This window comes from Mixophyes fleayi, chromosome 3 (genome assembly GCF_038048845.1).
Source record: "Mixophyes fleayi isolate aMixFle1 chromosome 3, aMixFle1.hap1, whole genome shotgun sequence".
NCBI classification, from domain to species: domain Eukaryota; kingdom Metazoa; phylum Chordata; class Amphibia; order Anura; family Limnodynastidae; genus Mixophyes; species Mixophyes fleayi.
The window spans coordinates 283575188-283598953 of NC_134404.1; the positions used below are offsets into that span (position 1 = coordinate 283575188).

Consider the following 23766-nt stretch of genomic DNA (forward strand, 5'->3'; position numbering starts at 1 on the left):
AGATCACTTGCAGTGCAAGACAATGGGGTATATTTACTAAACTGCAGGGTTGAAAAAGTGGAGATGTTGCCAATAGCAACCAATCAGATTCTCGCTGTCATTTTGTAGAATGTACTAAATAAATGATAACTAGAATCTGATTAGTTGCTGTATGCAACATCTCCACTTTTCAAAGCCAGTTTAATAAATATACCCCTATGAGTGTGCTGGTCCAGCAAGCTGCCTGGATCAGTCACCCCCTCCTGGGTCCTCCATTGCTGGGGAGGAACATTGGTTGACATAGCAATTACAGGTAAAGTTCAGACTTGATATACTAAAAATTGAGATGTTTTTGAGAAAATATCGTAGGCAGAGCAACAATAAGATGTAATAATTTTAGTGGTGAAAGATATAACTAGTTTATAACAACTCTTACCTCTCAAATATACAAAAAAGTTGCTTTCAGTAGGTTTTGTTTACATCACAATATGTATTTCTTATAATATATTCAATTATTATTATAATTTAATTGTTAGGCGCCCCAAGGTTTCCGCAACGCCTTACATAATACAAACAGTAGACCATACAGGGTAAAACATTACAGAACAATAAACACAAAGTACCAATGCTTCAGAAACTCCGGGCAGACATATGGAGTGAGGGCGGAGCAGAAGAGTAGGTATGGAGACAGGAGGGGAGAGGGGCCCTGCTCATGCGAGCTTACATCCTAAGGGAGGGTGGACAAAACAGGCACGAAGGGAGGCAATGCATGCAAGGGAGAAGAAGGGACCAGGGGAGAACAAGCAGAGTGGATGAGGAGTTAAGTGGATGGTTGGTAGGCTTTCAGGAACAGGTGAGTTTTGAGTGCCCGTTTGAAGGAGTATTATACAGTATATCACAAACCTCAGCCATCTGTGGTATGTAACCAGGGTCGCACTGGCCTGCCGGGGAGCTGGGATATCCCCCAGTAGGCCCCGACCCCTGTAAACTCTGCCCTCTTCGTTGGTGGGGGGGGAGCAGGTTTTTAAGAAAAAAATTTGAATGTCATCATGCCACGCCTGACATTCAGTGAGGAGCGGCGCAGAGATGATCCAGTACGCAAGAAAGAAGACAGAAGAGAGAAGACAAGAAGGGAAGAAATTAAATAAGTCAATAGTAAGGTAAGTAAAAGAACGGAGACAAGGGGAGGAAAGCAGAAAGGCACAGAGTGATGAAGAAAAGGGGCTCAGCTCTGGGAGATGTAAGTCACAAGCACTATTTTAACTTTTCGTTAAACAGTTGCGCTTTCAGCAGGGCCCTGCAGTTAGAGACAATACTTGACAGACAGACATTCTGTTGAAGATTTCCACGGGCAGCATTCCAGAAGGGTCGTAGTCCTGAGAGCGGAGGCAACCTGGGAGGAAAAAACAAAAACGTCAGTGTGAGCAGAGGGTTGGTATGTAAAGAGATTATGTTAATAGATATAACAAGTGGAAATGGATAGGACAGCACTAAATACTTTTGTAGTGAACAGATAATTAAAATAGAAGACAAGATGATTTCAGTAGGAGAACAGTAATTAATGATGGAGAGTAGAGGTTATTCCTGCAGTGGCTATTTGAATGGATTGTAGGGGACATGGCGACTGGACGCCTAGCAGACGAAACAAAAGGAGAGAAACCTGGGCATCTTAGCTTTTGGTACATTAACAGGAAGGAAAGCACTTTTTCCTCCTGTTGCCTAACTAATAATATTGTCTAGCTACGGCCCAAACACAACACCCACAGAAAAAAGAAGCGACTCAAGAATCTGTGGGCAGCACAGTGGCCTAGTGGTTAACACTTCTGCCTCACAGCACTGGGGTTGTGAGTTCGATTCCCGACCATGGCCTTATCTGTGTGGAGTTTGTATGTTCTCCCTGTGTTTGCGTGGGTTTCCTCCAGGTGCTCCGGTTTCCTCCCACACTCCAAAAACATACTAGTAGGTTAATTGGCTTTGTCAAAATTGACCCTAGTCTCTCTCTCTCTCTGTCTGTGTGTATGTATATTAGGGAATTTAGACTGTAAGCTCCAATGGGGCAGGGACTGATGTGAATGAGTACAGAGAGTACAGCACTGCGGAATTAGTGGCGCTATATAAATAAATGATGATGATCTTCTTAGACTCCATATCAGCTTCCAACGAATAATGCCAGAGTCCAACAAGCCAAAATCACAGAGCCAAATATCCATGCCCCAATCAATGCATTGTACAGGACCACCTCTCCCAGATACTCCATCTCCATCTGCTCTGCCAACAGGAGCAATTCAGATCACGTATTGCCAGCTAAGAAGCCCTCAGTAAGCAGCATTTCACAACCTTGGTCACCCAAGCAGAGGCCAAAGTGGGCCTTAAGGAGGCTTCTGCTGTCCCAAAAAAAAGTACTTAAGGTTGCCCTCGACATTATGGTTCGCACCATCTTTAAGCATGGCTGCATTAGGACTTGGGATGGTAGTTGTCTTGGACAACCGTGCTACAGGTGCGCCCACCTTAGGAGGTGTTTCACATTTACCAATATCCTCAGAGGGAAGAAGTAAACAGAACTGTAACCTACGGGGAATCCTGGGACTTCCGGTCTGGCAAGTTACAAACCTCACCCAAGAAATCATCCAGCGGAAGAAAAAGGACAAAAACCTGTGCTTTTCGACCTCTGCTTAAACAGAGAAGGCTTTGCCTATCTCTGGGAAGTCTAACACCTGGTGCACAGAATGCATCAGCTCCTTCACCCCCTGACAGTAAGTGGTAACTTAATGCCCAAAGCAGGAGTCCTACAGTGAGAACAGTCAGAGACTGGCTCATACTCAGGTTGGGGATGTCACCACAATCCTGCACATACACTTAACAGATTCCAACATTCTCTCCAAAATTGAGGAAACCAAAACCAGGCTGCCGCCACAGGAAACGCAGGACCATGGCAGCATGTCAGTAAAATGTGTGATGGGCAGCATGTCAGTAAAATGTGTGCGTGTGTGAGATGGGCAGCATGTCAGTAAAATGTGTGCGTGTGTGAGATGGGCAGCATGTCAGTAAAATGTGTGCATGTGTGAGATGGGCAGTATGTCAGTAAAATGTGTGCATGTGTGAGATGGGCAGCATGTCAGTAAAATGCGTGTGTGAGATGGGCAGCATGTCAGTAAAATGTGTGCGTGTGTGCGATGGGCAGCATGTCAGTAAAATGTGTGCGTGTGTGAGATGGGCAGCATGTCAGTAAAATGTGTGCGTGTGTGAGATGGGCAGCATGTCAGTAAAATGTGTGCGTGTGTGAGATGGGCAGCATGTCAGTAAAGTGTGTGCGAGATGGGCAGCATGTCAGTAAAATGTGTGCGAGATGGGCAGCATGTCAGTAAAATGTGTGCGAGATGGGCAGCATGTCAGTAAAATGTGTGCGAGATGGGCAGCATGTCAGTAAAATGTGTGTGAGAGATGGGCAGCATGTCAGTAAAATGCGTGTGTGTGTGAGATGGGCAGCATGTCAGTAAAATGTGTGTGTGTGAGATGGGCAGCATATCATGCCCCCCCCCCCTCCCGGGTCAAAGAGAAGAAGTCAATTTTGGCCCGGTTCAACGGCCCAAGTCTCAAATGCTTGGTGACCAGCCACCTACTATCAATGACCGCAGATCCTCCCTCTCTCCCCCCCTCCCCCTCCACTCTTTATCTGAGCCCCGGTGTCACATGGAACACGCACCACGTGACAGGTGCCATCCCATGAGGAGCAGTGCGCGGATGAATAAGCTAAGTGATGGGCAGCAAGTGTGCGTGTGATGGGCCGCATGTCAGTATAATGTGTGTGTGTGTGTGTGTGTGGGAGATGGGCAGCAAGTCAGTAAAATGTGTGTATGTGTATGATGGGCAGTATGTCAGTGAAATATGTGTGTGTGAGATGGGCAGCATGTCAGTAAAATGTGTGTGTGTGTGTGTGTGTGTGAGATGGCCAGCAGTAAAATGTGTGTGTGTGTGTGTAAGAGATAGCCAGCATGTCAGTAAATTGTGTGTGTGTGTGTGAGAGCTGGGCAGCATGTCAGTAAAATGTGTGAGTGTGTGAGCTGGGCAGCATGTCAGTAAAATGTGTGAGTGTGTGAGCTGGGCAGCATGTCAGTAAAATGTGTGTGTGCGAGATGGGCAGCATGTCAGTAAAATGTGTGTGTGCGAGATGGGCAGCATGTCAGTAAAATGTGTGTGTGTGTGAGATGGGCAGCATGTCAGTAAAATGTGTGTGAGTGTGTGTGTGTGAGATGGGCAGCATGTCAGTAAAATGTGTGCGTGTGAGAGATGGACAGCATGTCAGTAAAATGTGTGCGTGTGAGAGATGGGCAGCATGTCAGTAAAATGTGTGCGTGTGAGAGATGGGCAGCATGTCAGTAAAATGTGTGCGCGAGAGAGATGGGCAGCATGTCAGTAAAATGTGTGTGTGAGAGATGGGCAGCATGTCAGTAAAATGTGTGCGTGAGAGAGATGGGCAGCATGTCAGTAAAATATGTGTGTGTGAGATAGATGGGCAGCATGTCAGTAAAATATGTGTGTGTGAGATAGATGGGCAGCATGTCAGTAAAATGTGTGTGTGTGAGATGGGCAGCATGTTAGTAAAATGTGTGTGTGTGAGAGACGGGCAGTATGTCAGTAAAATGTGTGTGCAAGAGAGATTGGCAGCATGTCAGTAAAATATGTGTGTGTGAGAGAGATGGGCAGCATGTCAGTAAAATGTGTGCGTGTGAGAGATGGGCAGCATGTCAGTAAAATGTGTGCGTGTGAGAGATGGGCAGCATGTCAGTAAAATGTGTGCGTGTGAGAGATGGGCAGCATGTCAGTAAAATGTGTGCGTGTGAGAGATGGGCAGCATGTCAGTAAAATGTGTGCGCAAGAGAGATGGGCAGCATGTCAGTAAAATGTGTGCGCGAGAGAGATGGGCAGCATGTCAGTAAAATGTGTGTGTGAGATGGGCAGCATGTCAGTAAAATGTATGTGTGTGTGAGATGGGCAGCATGTCAGTAACATGTGTGCGTGTGAGAGATGGGCAGCATGTCAGTAAAATGTGTGTGTGTGAGAGATGGGCAGCATGTCAGTAAAATGTGTGTGCGAGAGAGATGGGCAGCATGTCAGTAAAATATGTGTGTGTGAGAGATGGGCAGCATGTCAGTAAAATGTGTGTGTGTGAGAGATGGGCAGCATGTCAGTAAAACGTGTGTGTGAGATGGGCAGCATGTCAGTAAAATGTGTGTGTGGGAGATGGGCAGCATGTAAGTAAAACGTGTGTGTGAGATGGGCAGCATGTCAGTAAAATGTGTGTGTGTATGTGTGTGAGATGTGCAGCATGTCCGTAAAACGTGTGTGTGAGAGATGGGCAGCATGTCAGTAAAATGTGTGTGTGAGATGGGCAGCATGTCAGTAAAATGTATGTGTGTGTGAGATGGGCAGCATGTCAGTAAGATGTATGTATGTGTGAGATGGGCAGCATGTCAGTAAAATGTGTGTGTATGTGTGAGAGATGGGCAGCATGTCAGTAAAATGTGTGTGTGAGATGGGCAGCATGTCAGTAAAATGTATGTGTGTGTGAGATGGGCAGCATGTCAGTAACATGTGTGCGTGTGAGAGATGGGCAGCATGTCAGTAAAATGTGTGCGTGTGAGAGATGGGCAGCATGTCAGTAAAATGTGTGCGCGAGAGAGATGGGCAGCATGTCAGTAAAATGTGTGTGTGTGAGAGATGGGCATGTCAGTAAAATGTGTGTGTGTGAGAGATGGGCAGCATGTCAGTAAAATGTGTGTGCGAGAGAGATGGGCAGCATGTCAGTAAAATATGTGTGTGTGAGAGAGATGGGCAGCATGTCAGTAAAATGTGTGTGTGTGAGAGAGATGGGCAGCATGTCAGTAAAACGTGTGTGTGAGATGGGCAGCATGTCAGTAAAATGTGTGTGTGTGTGTGAGATGGGCAGCATGTCAGTAAAATGTGTGTGTGTGAGATGGGCAGCATGTCAGTAAAACGTGTGTGTGAGATGGGCAGCATGTCAGTAAAATGTGTGTGTGGGAGATGGGCAGCATGGCAGTAAAATGTGTGTGTGTGTGTATGTGTGTGAGATGTGCAGCATGTCCGTAAAACGTGTGTGTGAGAGATGGGCAGCATGTCAGTAAAATGTGTGTGAGAGATGGGCAGCATGTCAGTAAAATGTGTGTGTGAGATGGGCAGCATGTCAGTAAAATGTATGTGTGTGTGAGATGGGCAGCATGTCAGTAAGATGTATGTGTGTGTGTGTGTGAGATGGGCAGCATGTCAGTAAAATGTGTGTGTGTGTGTATGTGTGTGAGATGTGCAGCATGTCCGTAAAACGTGTGTGTGAGAGATGGGCAGCATGTCAGTAAAATGTGTGTGTGAGATGGACAGCATGTCAGTAAAATGTATGTGTGTGTGAGATAGGCAACATGTCAGTAAAATGTGTGTGTGAGATGGGCAGCATATCAGTAAAATGTATGCGTGTGTGAGATGGGCAGCATGTCAGTAAAATGTATGCGTGTGTGAGATGGGCATCATGTCAGTAAAATGTGAGCGTGTGTGAGATGGGCAGCATGTCAGTAAAATGTGTGTGTGTGTGTGAGATGGGCAGCATGTCAGTAAAATGTGTGCGTGTGTGAGATGGGCAGCATGTCAGTAAAATGTGTGTGTGTGTGTGTGAGATGGGCAGCATGTCAGTAAAATGTGTGCGTGTGTGAGATGGGCAGCATGTCAGTAAAATGTGTGCGTGTGTGAGATGGGCAGCATGTCAGTAAAATGTGTGTGTGTGTGTGAGATGGGCAGCATGTCAGTAAAATGTGTGCGTGTGTGAGATGGGCAGCATGTCAGTAAAATGTGTGCGTGTGTGAGAGGGGCAGCATGTCAATAAAATGTGTGCGTGTGTGAGATGGGCAGCATGTCAGTAAAATGTGTGTGTGTGTGAGTGAGAGGGACAGATTAGTCACTCATGCCCCCCTCTCTGCCCAGCACCTTCACAAATGTACCCCCCCATATGCCCTGTAGCTTCAGTCACACATGTCTGACTCACGCACTCTAGCTCCTGTCACATTACCCCTTCCTCTACACCAGTGACTCCAGGAACAGACAGAAATGCTGCAGCTCCTGCACTAACTACCATAGGATTCCAGCAGCCCACCTACACTGTGTACCATGTGACCGCAGCTGACCGCAGCGGTCACATGACCCTGTGATGTCAGAGTGATGTGTGAAAGTACCTAAGCTGAAGGGGATTTAGCCACTACCATACAGGAACGCACAGGCTGCATCCAGGATTCCGGTCACTGTGAGAACCAGGTCATGTGACTGCTGCAGTCACATGACACAGTGCAGTCACATGACACAGTGCAGGCACCTCCCAGTGACCTCTGCCTGCTGGTTACATAGAGCTCATTCATATTAGTTTGCAGATATGAATAAGTATGTGGTAGCTGCTTCCGTGGTCGGGACATTGGTGGGGGGATCGATCCTTATAAAGTTAGTATTGTTTTTTTGTACTGTATTATTTGCATGTTAAGCATCCACTCTGTTCAGCACAATAACCATGTTTACTAAGGGACGTAGTAAAAGGAATGACAGCTACAGTCTGCTAAAAGGAATGCCAATAGACTACTATGATAGCAAATTGAAATTTTATGTATATTTTAAAAAATCTTCTACTTCTTAATTATATTTTCCACACACTTATTGCTAAGGTATATGGACATGTTTTACATGTGGCATTACAGTCGATTGCTATGGAATGACAGCTGTTTTATACGCCATGTCAATGCAGAAATATCAGTAAAAACTTGCATTTCTCAGAGCCTATCACACACACACACGCACAGACTTTTACTGACATGCTGCCCATCACTTATCTTATTCATCCGCGCACTGCTCCTCACATGTAGGGCGGCACCTGTCACGTGGTGCGCGTCCCATGTGACACCGGGGCTCTGAGGGATGCAAGATCCAAGCATGTGGGCAGTTCTGTTTGCATTACATTGCAATCTTATCAGAAAAGAGAGCCTATGTTGTACTTGAGATAATATAACCTTAATCTAGCAATTGAAAAATGACAAATCCAAATATGTTCTGCCTCCTGATGTGGAACTACAAATCCAAGCATGTGGGCAGGGCGTGCCATGGAATTATCGTAAAGTTTAGGATAAACCTTATAAATGTACATATAACTTGCTACTGTGTTAATATATCATATTTAAAGTGTAAGAGTCCTGTGACTCTGATGTATAATATTAACTGTACAAGCCATGTTTTTGTGAACAGGATTAACTGATGTAGTGCTTTCTTTAGAAAAGACCCATTACCCAATTGTAGTATAATACAACTGACTGTCTGACCCAAGAAATATTTTTTATTTGGGACTTTTCATGACTCTGATGTACCTATGCAAATTGTAGTAATGTAGTGGGGTACGGGTGTTGGGGAGTGCAAAGGGATTAGTGTGTATGAGTAGGGGATCTGGGAAAAATGCAAGTTTTTACTGATATTTCTGCATTGACATGGAGTATAAAACAGCTGTCATTCCATAGTAATCGGCCGTCATTCCACATGTAAAACGTGACCAAGTACATTAGCAGTAAGTGTGCGGAAGATATAATTTAGAAGTATACGTTTTTTTAAAATATACATACAATTTCAATTTCCTATCATAGTAGTCTATTGACATTCATTTTAGCAGACTGAAGCTGTCATTCCTTTTAGTATGTCCCATTTACTAAGCATGGAGACTAAACTATGTTATATGCAGGCTTGTAATGCATGTCACATAAGTAATGGTTACATTTGACCGAATTTTGTAACAAACCTTGTAACACTTCTATGCAACCTATTTCAGTAACTAAGCTATTCATAGGAAGCTCAACCTAGTTATACCTGTTCGCTTGACACTTTTTCAGAGTGCGCTAATCAGCTAAATCACATAAGGGGAGTTAAAAACATCTTAACTCCACTGGGTACACACTACAGGGTTTTCAGACGATTATCAGGTCAATCACCCGATAAACCACTGGTCTGCCTGATATTGGATTAGTGTGTACACTGCCAGGATGATCGATTGCCGTTCCAAAGCACATCGAATCATTTCATTTGATTTTTAAACTGAACTAAAAATCTTGTACAGCAACGGAACAATATTGTTCCAATCCTGCAGTGTGTATGCACTCACTATCAGGATCTCCATAGAGTTTACAGTCATGATTTCACTATCGCCATGATCGCATAACCACTACACAGCATAACATTCTCTACTACTCCCCTCCTATGCCACTTTCTAGGATGGGTATGCAATGCCCATCCATGTATTATCAACCTTAAAGCATTAAACAATTGTCTTTTATCGAAATTAGTTGAATATCACAACAGTGATTCAATTAATTCTGTTGTTTTTTGGGGGGGTTTCTTGTTCATTTGTTAACTGTATATCCCTTCCCTAAAACCTTGTTAAAAAATTCAATAAACAGTTTATTTAAAAAAGGAAACAAAAAGCATTCTAACAGTAATCAAATAATTCATTCAAGTTATATTTCATGTGTCATGCATATGTTGGAACTTTAAAAATAAAAGTTTACCATGAAATGCTTTCCAATATGATGTCTTCAATAACAATATAATTTTGTTCTCATTGAGCATAACAATATTTTTCTTGATAACTTGAATTTTTTTTTTTTGTATACAATTGTTATAATTCAATGATGAGCATTGCTTAGTGAAAAATGCTTCAAGGATAGTCAAACCCATTTGTATGTTCTTGTATTTCATTTTCTCAGAGACTATACAGGTGGTGGTCTCTGCCCAAGCAAAGCAACGATAGTAGGGAAGACGGTCATAATAACTGGAGCTAATACAGGCATTGGTAAAGAAACGGCTTTGGAACTTGCAAAAAGAGGTAATAAGTTGTGTAGCTGCCCTTATAGGGGATGTACAGAAGTAAAAATCGGCGTACCAAACATTCTGTTACTCTACTATATTTATAAGGAGAAAGAATGCCATGTCTCAGGAAGCTCCCTAACTGCTAATCACTTCATATAGTAGAAGCACAATTAATTATTATTCATTGACAAAACATTAAAGATGTTGTCCAGTGGGTAAATTATAAATAACATGGACAGTGTTGGCTATGTGTTATGTCATTACCGAACAGCAAAAGTCCAAGAAAATATATATCTTTGTTTTACTTTGCAAAATGCAGTGATCTCAACATCTCAGAAAACAATAGTTTTTAATTTTAGTCTGCAGTGCAAGTGTAGCAATACTTTGGGATCTTTTCTCATGGGTACAGATAATGTACCCACCAATTTGGCCATGGACTAGGAATCCGATTCAGAAACTATACTGTTAGAGATCTAGGGGTAAATGTATGAATCTCCGGATTCTTCATCTCCGGCGTGTTCAGCCTCTTCAGCGCTTAAATTTTAAGCGACGCTGCATTGTAAAGGGAAACTTCCCTTTACAATGCAGCGCCGCTTTAAATTTAAGCGCTGAAGAGGCTGAACACGTCGGAGATGAAGAATCCGGAGATTCATACATTTACCCCCTAATGTTTGTTTTCTCTTTCTTGACATCAATGTAAAGGTGGAAGAATAATTATGGCATGTCGGGACATGGGAAAGTGTGAAGATTCTGCAAGAGAAATCCGAGGAAAAACATTAAATCACAACGTGTTTGCCAAACATTTGGACTTAGCATCAACTAAGTCTATCAAAGAATTTGCAAAGAGCATACTGAAAGGTAACATCATTTTAATAGCAATGATTTTGTACAGGCAGAATATACTATTTTGATCAAAGTAATACACTAATCTTTTCTTCACATAGAATAAATAACACGTTGTTAAATTCTGGGAAGCACTTGTATATATGAGAAATTCCTAAAATGGCACTATTACAATCAAGAGTATAAAATATAGTTTAAGAAAGTGTCGTGACATTATTATTAAGCACAAGATAGTCAGATGTAAATATCAGCTCACTGTTTAGAAACAAAATTAAATATCAAAACTTCAATAACTAATCTACATCTCAGGAGACTTTAGACACAACATTTTGGTGATTATCCCCTGTGATTAGCTCAAAAGTATTCTCTATCACAGAGGCCTCTAAAATGACAGATGACACCATGTTAGTGTATTGCTTCTCAAAATGACATCATAAATCGGTGTATTCTAGCACACCAGATAACCATAGACCACAGATTCAAGAAATATAATATTATGATCAATAAGATCAACATTATATTGTTGTTGAAGATGTCATATTGGAAAGTAACTTGTGGTCAACTTTTAATTTATTGTCCAGTTTTTATGGAATCCCAAAGCAGTACACAGTGAGTAATGTCATACATCGCAGCAGATAGTAACATGAAGCAATATATGTTGGTATAATGGCACATGACATCATATGGCAATATACGTATAATGCGGTATACCATGACACTAAGCAGCATATTGTGCCATACAGCAGTATATAGTGACATCATATGGTGTAAGTGTATGATCTGCCATAATATAGAATAAAATTATATAAAGGCATTAAGGCATCACATAGCAATATGTACTGGCTATGGTACAAAGGATATGTCAGGATGGACCTTGCTGGACTCTGCACACATTGGTTTTATTTGTGCATGGGGACATAGCTTGACATGGGAATGGATTGAGGATAATTTGGGGTGGAGTCTGAACAGTTGTCCTGTTAAGGTTGGGGGCACAGGTGAAAGTGTGTTAGACATTAAGGTCCATCCTGGTCAATATATGTGGGATCTGTCAACAAACTGTGTTTGCAGTCCCTATTAGAATAAATCATTTAAATCTGGCACAGCTACATCTTATCAGCATCATCATTTATTTATATAGCACCAATAATTCCGCAGCGCTGTACAGAGAACTCACTCACATCAGTCCCTGCTTACAGTCTAAATTCCCTAACATACACACACACACACACACACACACACACACACACACACACACACACACACACACACACACACACACACACACACACACACACACACACACACACACACACACACACACACACACACACACACACACACACACACACACACACACACACACACACGTCAATTTGTTAGCAGCCAATTAACCTACCGGTATGTTTTTGGAGTGTGGGAGGAAACCGGAGCACCCGGAGAAAACCCACGCAAACACGGGGAGAACATACAAACTCCTCACAGCTAAGGCCATAGTCGGGAATTGAACTCATGACCCCAGTGTTGAGAGGCACTTTTTTTAAAACTTACCTTTTCCCTGATGATACTATTCACACTAATACACTTTCACAACTGTCCCAATCTCCACTCTAAGCCACACTCACTCCTCTTATTTCAGCTGTGCCTTCTTCCACTTAGAATTTAAGTTCTCCAATGAGCAGGGTCCTCCATACTCTTTGTTTTCATGTCTGTATTTATTTTATCTGCCTTGTATGTCCTTGTTTTATGTATATTCCTGTTTTATGTCAACTCTACATCTCTTCTCCTGATCTCTCTTCCTCCCTTATCTCTCGTGTATCTGACTGCCTCTCTGCCATCTCCTCCTGGATGTCCTCCCGCTTTCTCAAAATTAACATCTCCAAAACTGAATTCATTGTCTTTCCTCCCCCCAAACTCCACTCCCACCACAACCTCTCTATCGTTGTTAACAACACCACCATCTCCTCTGTTACCCAACTCCGTTGCCTGGGTGTCACCCTTGACTCCTCTCTCTCTTTTGCCCCCCATGTCCAATCCCTTGCCCAAGCCTGTAGACTCCAACTTCGCAACATAGCCCGCATTCCGACCCTTCCTCTCACAAGACGCCACCAAAACCATCATCCATGCACTCATCATCTCCCGCCTCGACTACTGCAACCTTTTCCTCACTGGCCTCCCCCTCTCTCATCTCGCCCCCCTCCGCTCTGTACTCAATGCGGCTGCTCGACTCATCTTTCTCTCACGCCGCTCCTCCTCTGCCTTGCCCTACACTGGCTCCCCATCCCCTACAGAATCCTCTTCAAACTCCTTACCACCACTTACAAAGCTCTCTCCCAGTCTACTGCCCCCTACATCTCCGACCTCCTCACCATTCACACTCCTGCCCGATCCCTGCGCTCTGCCACTGACCGTCGCCTCTCTTCCACTCTCATTACCACTTCCCACTCCAGAATCCAAGACTTCTCCCGAGCTGCCCCCTACACTGGAATGACCTCCCTCGCTCCATCCGTCTCGCTCCCAAGCTGTGCTCCTTCAAATGAGCACTTAAAACTCACCTGTTCCTTAAAGCCTACCAATCATCCACCTAACCCCTCACCTACTCTGCTCGCTCTTCCCTCTCTCCCCTGGTATCACCGCTCCCTCTTGTGTCTGTTTCGTCCACCCTCCCTTAGGATGTAAGCTCGTTTGAGCAGGGCACTTCTTCCCTCGTGTCTCCACTCCTGTTCTTCTGCTCCGTCCTTACTCCATTTGTCTGTCCCGGAGTTACTGAAGCACTGGTACTTTGTGTTTACTGTTCTGTACTGTTTAACCCTGTATGGTTTACTGTTTGTACTATGTACGGCGCTGCGGACACCTTGTGGCGCCTAACAAATAAATAATAATAATATGTATGTTCCTGTTTTATGTATGTCCTATTCTCCCTACTCTACAGTGCTGCAGAGCACTGTGGCGCCCTAATCTACGCTAATAATAATAACAATAATATGCAAAACTGCAGCTATGGGTTAACAGCAACATTTACTAACAACATTGTGTACCAAACTTTTAGTTATGATATTTTATTTTAGTTACTCTTGTTGCTTTTTCTAGAGGAAGAACACATAAACATTCTCATAAATAACGCTGCGGTAATGAGGTGCCCTCACTGGAATACTGATGATGGCTTTGAAATGCAGTTTGGAGTTAACCATCTGGGTAAGCCTTTGTAAAGTCTGATGTCAAAGTATTTGAATCGGGTTTGTATGAGGTTTGAGTTTATATTGTGAAGGTGCCATAGTACCGAGATCTGTGTAAGAAGTATGTTAAACTATAACCTCCAGCCTCCTATGTCAAGTATTGGCTAGCAGTGCATGCTGGGAGCTGTGTTATAAAAAATGTCTGGAGAAAAAAGTGCTTTCTGCATCTATCTTTGGCTTTTCATATAGGAACAGCTACACTTTGTTAAATTTTTACACTACATCTGCTCATTCAAACATTGTCATGTTAGTGTTTTTATTATTCAGGTTACTCCCATGTGATCTGAGCTTCAGAAAAAATGTGAATACATGTTTCTATTATTATATTGACACAATTATATTGTATTTTACACAACACCTAATTTCATATGGTAAATGTTTTCTGCTGCATCCAATAAAAAAGCATGATTCATTTTTCAAAGAGAGGCTATACCAAATTCTTGCTATATTAAATTGAAATGAGGTTTGCAGAGGTTTATAAAACAAGAAGATACAATGTCCTGCACAGATCCCCATTTCCCTACATATTACCATAAGTGGGAGTTATCGTCTTTTAATTTTTTGTTGAGAGATAATCAAATATTAGACGGAGGCTTTGATGGAACGGAGCCTGTATTGGAAAAGTATTTTGAAAACTGGTATAATACTTGTCATTAAAACTAAAATACACTTGACAAATCCTTTCTTAGGCATTAGAGTAGCTTTGTTTTAATTTGAAAGAGGCATTTATATTGTTTTTAGTATATAAAATACTTTGTTCTTATAATGCTTTGTATTTTTTTATGTTACTGTTTGACAGTTTAAACTTTGAATTATAATAACATAGCTATTTGACGCTTATTGACACTTGCAATGTTCTCATTGCTGTCCACAGGTCACTTCCTCCTAACTAACCTGCTGCTAGATAAGATGAAGGTCTCTGGACAGTCCCGCATTGTTAATGTATCTTCTTTAGCTCACATAGCAGGAGATATGGACTTTGAGGATTTAAATTGGGAGAAGAAGAAATATAACACAAAAGCAGCTTACTGTCAGAGCAAGCTTGCCAATATTCTGTTTACAAATGAATTGGCAAAGAAACTACAAGGTAATGTAATGTAAATGTCGGTACAGGAAGGAGGTGACAATCCTGTAACCTTTAGTCTCTATACTGAGGCAAGAAATGTGGAAACACAAATAGCATTGGGACAGTCCACATTTGATCACACCAAAGGGTACCTCTTGGTCCACACATCTGTTGATGGGACAAGGATGTGATCCATGGGAGCTTCATCAACTGTGTACAGGTAGTAATTGTCCTTAAGTTGTCAAGAAACCCAGACAATTCTCCTTCTTCACAGAGATCTGGTAACAGCTATCCTGTACAACCCTAATTTTTATGATCTATGAATTTAATGCATTTAAGCAATATATGAATGATTAAATTAGGTACTTTCAATGTGCCACGCTTCCACTCACAAAATATATTTATTGAAGTGACTTTTCTTAGATTAATTAGCTTCTCCAAATGGAATATTGGTTGTTAAATTTTTAAAGCCTCTGTTTATTTGTTTTTTGTTATTTTCCCACAAAACTATTTTTATTATAGCATTGAAAGGAAAAAGAAAGGAACACTTCATATGTGGTAATAAGAAACATGATATGAACATAGTACATAGGAACAGAATGTTTCTCAATTGTCGAGGGACAATCTGAGCATGGTTATACCGGTGGGAGCACATGGTCAGGGTCCCATTTGTATACGAAGACAATACATATATAGGAAAACAGTCCAGTTTCAAAATCCGAGAGGATGAGGAAAAACAAGACTAAACCTACAATTAATAGATAACAATAACTTCAACCTAGACCTTAAACTAACACTAGGGGTTAAATGTATGAATCTCCGGATTCTTCATCTCCGGCGTGTTCAGCCTCTTCAGCGCTTAAATTTAAAGCGGCGCTGCATTGTAAAGGGAAGTGTATAGAAAATATGTAGAAAGAGAAGAAAGTTAACGTAGAGTAATGGGCAGTTGTGTTTCTTTGTTAATAAGTTTAAATAATCTTTCTGTATAGGAACAGAAGTTACGGCTAACTCTCTACACCCAGGAGTTGCAGATACTGAACTGGGCAGGCATACAGGACTGCACAGATCTACATTTTCTAGCACAGTATTAGGTAAGATAAATTGTATGTTTTTTAAACAATGTGCACGTCATTAAAAAACAGTCTGTTTTTATTTTTTGTTTTTGTTACATAATACACACGTCCCAACGAACTAGTAGAACCAAGTTAAAAAGACAAACACACACTGCCTGTGCCCCACTTTCAATTTATTCTCTAGGCAATAGAGCCTGGATAATTTTGAAAACAAATGAGCCAGGGTTTCGTTGGAAGCTGACTGGCAAAGCTGTGCCTACAACAGCTCACTTCTCAATTCTCAGTTTTTAAATTCATAGGATAACTATCAGACATATCATTATCACGATTTATTTATTAACCTACCAGTATGTTTTTGGAGTGTGGGAGGAAACCGGAGCACCCGGAGGAAACCCACATAGACACGGGAAGAACATACAAACTCTGTGAATGTGATCTGAAGGTTGGGGGGCGCTGTCAATCTTAAATGAACAATTAAATAAAAAGGAACAGCACAAACCTCCTACAGATTCTATAACCAGCCTGCACTGATTATTATAATGTTAAAATTAGCAACATAAAGTCCACTTTTTTGTAATGATAACCAGGTTCCAGACTGGTTAATGCAAAGTAGGTGCATCTATTAGTGCTGGGGATCTTCCAGAATGAATGGGACTCATGGAGTGATGACTCTGCCAGCCCTGTGGTCCCTGTATAATGACCATGGAGTCCATACAACCTTTGTGCATTACACAAAAAAGCTAAACACACCTGCACCTCTTATATTTACTATTTTAATTGAACATAATACATACACTCCACACTGCCCTTATTAAAAAAACACTAAAACAAAATGTGGCTATAGTCTTCTGTTCTTGATCAGATGTAGACCGGCTCTTACTGCTTCCTAATCCAAAGTAGAAAAGAAAAATAGTATCTCTCCTACTGTGGAACTAAAAGTCTAAGCACAACAGCTGGAGAGACACAGGTTACCTAACTCTTCTATACAATACCTTTAAGGCAATATGTGGCACTCCACCTGTTATCAAACTACAAGTCCGAGTATATAGCTTACCCCAAGGCACTATGGTATTATTACTCAGAAGACTATGATCGCTTCCTGCTCTGGCATAGACACAAAATGTGCAAAAGGCTGTCATGTTCATGCCCTCCTCCACAGAGGAAAAGTCTTTTATCCCGAAAACTGGAGACTGAAAGCTAGGGGGTCCTTTTACCTGTATATAGCTTACCCCAAGGCACTATGGTATTATTACTCAGAAGACTATGATCGCTTCCAGCTCTGGCATAGACACAAAATGTGCAAAAGGCTGTCATGTTCATGCCCTCCTCCACAGAGGAAAAGTCTTTTATCCCGAAAACTGGAGACTGAAAGCTAGGGGGTCCTTTTACCATTAGGGCAGTCAAAGTTTTTCTCAAGGAACAAAATGGTCTAGCTCCCCTAAATGGGATACTCAGAGGGTTGGGCAGGGAGGTGGAAATATAAGGGCCGTACCAACTCTCCTAGATCTGGGTGGCAGAACACATAAAGTCAACTGCACCCATCAGTCCAAGAAAAAGACTCACAAAAAACTGTGGAAGTAAACAGGTGGTAGTATATACATGAATAAGTGCTGTGAAGAAACTGCCCCAGCCTCTGCCTGGAATAAGGCTGTGTACTAAACCTAATCTAACATATATTTCAGGTCCTATGTTTTGGTTCTTAATAAAAACACCGAAACAAGCCGCACAGTCAAGTGTCTATCTGGCTGTGGGTGAGGATCTCCAAGGGAAATCTGGGAAATATTTCAATGCATTGAAAGAAAAAGAGCCAGCCAAGCAAGCTTTGAATGGAGAGACTGCAGAGAAGCTTTGGAAAGAAAGTGCTAAACTTGTGCATCTTGACGAAGCATTACAAGAATTGAAATCCTAATAGATCTTATTGTTAAATGTTTTACTGTTTCATGTAATAATAAAATTATAAGTTCAAACTTCCCGTAAAACTGTTCTGGACAAAAGTGTCATTCATTTTATCAGACATAATCCTGGTATATGCTTGCGTAAATAGTGGTCAATATTTGGTCAAGTAATACACTATTAAGAAACCCAGTAATAAGAGTTCTGAACGTAAAATTTAATTTTGGGTGTAATTTATGAGTTGTAATGAAATGCAAAGAATTACCTATGGTGTGGATCCTCTGATCCAGTAAGGACCCCCAAAGGTTCCATGTGGCCAGGTCTGATCTCCTCTTTGTCAAGATGGTCCTTTTCAAACCCAGCACTGATGGTCCCTACTCGTTGAACCTCTCATTCATGTGGGTGAGACGTTCATGAGAGAGGGGCATCAACAACAACATTCATTGTTTGAAAAGGCCTGGCATTGAAATAGCAAGAAGAGCAGTTCTGGACTCAAGGAGCATTTGGTAGACCAGATGGATCACAACAATCCCACTGCAAATCTAAATTATGAGGAAAAGTTCTGTTGTAAGGAGAATTAACACCCTATATATAAGTGGTAGGTTCCAGAGTTTCATACATTTATGTGCAAGCATTGTTTCCACAATCCCAAAATATGCTTAATAAAAAAATGGATGAAATATGTGCATTTGTTAGACATAATACACCAATCATTTGTTAAAAACAACTGTGAGATATTCTTATATCTGGCACTTTCTTATGTCAGAACATGCCAAAGATAAGCTACTGTTTGCCTCTCCCATTTCCCTTCCTCTACTTTACATTGCTAACTTCTTTGGTTCCAGTTGTGGCTCTATCTGACCTCTGTGCTGTGACCTGTTTAATAAACAGTATGACACCATAGTGTGACTTCCTATCTACTGATTAGTGGTTAACCCCCTTACCTATGGACATGTGCATAGATATTCTGCCAAACAATAAGCAAGGAATTTGGAACTCAATTTTAATTGAGTGCTAGTGTTTATAAAGCAGGTAAACCTATTAATAGATATTACAATGACTACTGATGTTTTGTTTTTAAATCATTTATCTTCAATAGTAATTTGATTTTTTTCAGGCACCTACTTTGCTTCTTTGGTTTTTGAGAAATAGCTGTTCATGCTCGGCTTTCAAACCCTGTTCTCTCTGCAGCCAGGCCAAACTGATCAAAAGAACATATTAGTTTATTACATAGAGTCAATTTATCATTGGGGCATCATCATTTTTCATTTATAAAACCCTCCAGCACTGAACAGTCAATACAACAAATCATACCAAAAACAAATCATACAAAAAACAAATCATACATAGAAACAGAACAAGGACATGAGTCAGAGGGAAGAGAGAATCCTGCTTATAAGAATTACAATCTAAGGAGTTTTATACTAAGCAACTCTCCTAAAAGAATGACAGTATCAAGTAGTAACATTTCAGACTGCACTATCACCTAGGAATTGTTTTTTCCTAAGGTGTCCTAGCCCAAGCCGGGCCCTGAGGGCTGCTGCATACAGCCATTCTACCCGGGGCTCTCAGTTCACCAATAAAGGCATTGTGGAATAATTTTCTTAACCACCTATAAATGGTAGAAGGGAGTGTAGGTTTGAGCATAAGGACCCCTCAGCCATCTATTGATTGTGGGTTGTGACTCTCCTCCAGCTCCCCTCCCCTCCCTCCCGCAGCCCCCAGGGCTTTCTCAGCCTCAGTAAAACAGCTTACATAGAGCAGGTCCGAGGGCTCTGGATAGTTGGAGAGGCACCCGTAGAATATAAATTCCTAGCTGTGAATGCAGGTTTAATAGTAAATTCTCTACATGTTCAGAAACGCTGATTAATTGGGCACACTGCAAATTTGTACAGCCATGGCCAAAAGTTTTGAGAATTACACAAATTTTATTTTTCACAAAGTCTGCTGCCCCAGTTTTATGATGGCAATTTGCATATACTTCAGAATGTCATGCAGAGTGATCAGATGAATTGCAATTAATTTCAAAGTCCCTTTTTGCCATGACAATTAACTTTATCCCAAAAACAACATTTCCACTGCAATCAACCATTTATTGGATCATCAAGAACTGCAAGGAGAGAGGTTCAATAGTTGTGAAGAAGGCTTCAGGGCGCCCAAGAACCTCCAGTAAGCACCAGGACTGTCTCCTAAAGTTGATTCAGCTGCAGGTTCGAAGCACCATCAGTGCAGAGCTTGCTCAGGAATGAAAGCCGTAAGGTGTGTGTTCGCATCTGCACGCACAGTGAGGCGAAGACTTTTGGAGGATGTCATGGTGTCAAGAAGGTCAGGAAAGAAGCCAATTCTCTCCAGGAAAAACATCAGGGACAGACTGATATTCTGCAAAAGGTACAGGGATTGTACTTCTGAGGACTGGGGTAAAGTCATTTTCTCTGATGAATCCCCTTTCAGGTTGTTTGGGGGATCTGGAAAAACGCTTGTCTGGAGAAGGAAAGTTGAGCGCTACCATCAGTCCTGTGTCATGCCAACTGTAAAGCATCCTGAGACCATTCATGTTAGGGGTTGCTTCTCAGCCAAGGGAGTGGGCTCACTCACAATTTTGCCTAAGAACACAGCCATGATTAACATCCTCCAAAAGCAACTTCTCCCAATCATCCAAGAACAGTTTGGTGACAAATAATCCCTTTTGCTGCATGATGGAGCACCTTGCCCATAAGGAAAAGTGGTAACTTAGTGGCTCAAGGATCAAAGCATTGAAATTTTGGGTCCGTTGCCAGGAAACTCCCCAGACCTTAATCCCATTGAGAACTCCTCAAGAGACGGGTGGACAAGCAAAAATCCACAAATTCTGATATCAGTCAGTATGTGGCCCAGAAGTTGATTGACAGCACGCCAGGGCGAATTGCAGAGGTCTTCAAAAAGAAGGGTCAACACTGCAAATATTGACTCTTTGCATAAAATTATTGTAACTGTCAATAAAAGCCTTTGACACTTATGAAATGCATGTAATTTTACTTCAGTACACCGTAGCAATATTTGACAAAAAGGTCTAAAACCACTCGAGCAGCAACCTTTGTGAAAACCAATACTTGTGTCATTCTCAAAACTTTTGGCCATGACTGTACATAACAGAGTCAAGACACAGGAAAACGCAGGGACTTTTGTATTTATTTATTTTTAGAATTGAGGAAAAACAATGGGGTGACTGGAAAAAAAAGATAATACAATAGTATCTGGTTTCGATATAATTTTAAGTAACATTGTACAAATAATGTATAGCTCTACCAAGGATGCTAAAATAAGCTATAAATTAAAAAAACATTAGGCCGTTGTTTCCAGTTCCAGCAGAGGGAGTCCAAGGCTTTTCATTTTTTCATAGAAATACCATATGCTGCTAATAGATGTGCATGTCTCTATAAAAATGCAAACAAAGCAGATTGGAAGCTATTTACTAGTAATCCACAGCAACTAATCAGACATTTGCTTTCATCTTCTAATTTGCATTTTATCAGTCAAACCTAATTACTGATTGGTTGTTATAGGTTGTTGCACATTCGCACTGTTCGTAAAACACAGCCGGTGTGTATATTCCATGTCCGCAAAATGTCCAGCCACTACTGTTTGAGCTTCACACTAAGTCAATGCAGTGGGTTCTGAACAAATATTCATGGGGGTTATTTTATGAAAGCCACAGAATTAGTAACATAGTTGATGAGGTTGCAAAAAGACACCAGTCCATCAAGTTCAACCTATTTTGAATTTAGAAGAGACAACCCACGCTTGGGAACGGGAGGTGCTGACACATTTACTTATTCCCAGGGTACGCAGTCCTCTGATGCCCTTCCCTCAGGACAGGCATCTCAGTTGCTACCCGCTTCCACTAGCTCCTACCAAAATCCTCCTTGGATGTAGAATCTGGAGAAATCAGTCCAAGGTCTGACTAGAGTATCTGCTTCACTGGAGAGAGTGTTGCAGACCGCTTAGGCCTCTAGGTTGCGCAAGTGCCTGGGCCAGCCTACTTTTCAGTATTTAGAGGATTTCCCCCATCTCCCCAGTTGTTAGATATTTGGGGAGAGGCTAGAACTAGACCAGATGGAAATTTTCTCATACCCAGGCGGCACCAGCTTAATTATCCCTTTTCTGAAATGTAAATTGGATCCTGGGAGAATCATCCATGTGTGGATGCTCCCATCGCACATTTGGCTAAGAATACTGTTATCCCGTTGCCCAGTGCTGCTTCTTTAAAAGACAACACTGATAAACTGTGCAAGGGTATTCTTAAATCTATTTATTTGGCCTCTGGAGCTTCCCTGTGCCCCATTATGTTGGCAGCCTGGGCGATGAAAGCAGTAGAAAAATGGGCTTCCACACTGAGTGAGGGTATTCAGGCGGGGCTTCCCAGGGCTGATTTGTTCCCTTTGGCATATCGCATAAAGGAGGCTGCTGAATTTTTGGGAGATACAGTAATAGATGCTGGCCAGGGATTGTCCCGTACGTCTGCCTTGGCTATTGCGGTCAGACGTACAATCTAGCTAAGTCCTTGGGAGACGGATGCTGACTCTAAAAGAGCTCTGGAAGCTGTCCCATATGATGGTCTATTTCTGTTTGGACAGGCATTAGAGAAGTTTATTGCCCAGGCTACAGGGGGGAAAAGACCCGTTCTGCCTGTGGCCGCGTCCAATCCTAAAGGGAGATGTTTTTGTTCCTTTCTGTTCGTGGGATGAGACAAGGGATTACCGCCCTTCGGCGGTGTGTTGGCCTCGTGGGGGTAATCCCTTGACTCACAGAAGTAAATACCTTGGAACAATTGCTCCAAATGTGCAAACATATGACAAAATATGCAGAGTGAGATCTTCAATCCTGCTACCATTCATCTTATTATGACTAACATAACCCCTTATAACCTACAGCTTGCACAAATCAGCTGTATCACCAATTGCAATGAACCACACCTACTAGCTCTAACAAGGGCAAAAAAAGACAGTAAACACACAGGAAAATGAACCCCCTTCAATTAGCACTCTGATTAATTCCTCAATGAATCTCACTTTCTCCACACAGTGGATTCCAAACTTTTTCAGTTCAAGGCACCCTTAGGGTCTCCAAAATATTTTCAAGACACACTTAAGCCAAAATAATTACCAAGTAGTCCCCCGTCTTGCTTACCACTGGCCCTGGCCGAGTCACCCCTGTGAGATTTCCAATAGAGCCTAGGCGCACAGTTTGCGAACCACTGGGTTAACCCCTGCAGCTTTCCAGAGAAGAGATTTGTCTCCAGTGCAGCAATGCTTAATAGGGAGAATGTATGCCAGCCGTGAACCAGCAAAGTCTCCCTGTTCTTATGTATATAGTCAGTTCAGTGCTACCACAGCCCTTTATCTCCAGCGCCAGAGAGTCAAGAGGGGGTGCTTTGAAAAGGACCCTGTGTGATTTATGTACTAGATTAATGACAGCTATAGGGCCACAGTGTGGTTGCAGTAGGGACCACTCACTCCATGACAGGCAGTATGCAGGGATAAGAGTGTAGTCACCTACCCTGCTCTGGTGGTGTAGGTCTATGCTTGGGTCTATTTGTGTGCCAGGTAGAGTTTGGTGGTGCTAGAGGGCTCCCAGGCCTCAGACCGGGGGTCTCGTTTCCTATAAAGGTTAAGACTAAATCCCCTTATCTGAAGGTACCTTTTGGCCCCGTAATGGCCAGGTCATGAATTGGAAGGGGATTTAGCCAGCCTCAGTGATGTGTCTAAATCCCCTTCAGCGTAGGTACCTGGTACATTCACTGCATGGGAAA

The 23766-nt window shown here is 42.1% G+C and overlaps 1 protein-coding gene and 1 long non-coding RNA gene across 2 annotated transcripts; one reads left to right on the plus strand and one right to left on the minus strand.

The window, feature by feature from the left end:
• Positions 1 to 360: 360 nt before the first annotated feature.
• On the minus strand, positions 361 to 7294 carry LOC142144618 (uncharacterized). Its single transcript, XR_012689751.1, has 2 exons — positions 7257 to 7294; positions 361 to 1372 (listed from the first exon to the last, which is right to left on the minus strand). It is a non-coding gene; the product is annotated as an uncharacterized LOC142144618 (long non-coding RNA).
• Positions 7220 to 18064, plus strand: RDH13 (retinol dehydrogenase 13). The gene is made up of 7 exons (XM_075203706.1): positions 7220 to 7473; positions 9768 to 9886; positions 10573 to 10728; positions 13801 to 13905; positions 14821 to 15033; positions 16002 to 16103; positions 17768 to 18064. The coding sequence occupies exons 1-7, from the start codon at positions 7409 to 7411 to the stop codon at positions 17992 to 17994; spliced, it is 987 nt and encodes a 328-aa protein (XP_075059807.1). The 5' UTR covers positions 7220 to 7408; the 3' UTR covers positions 17995 to 18064.
• The last annotated feature ends 5702 nt before the right edge of the window (positions 18065 to 23766 follow it).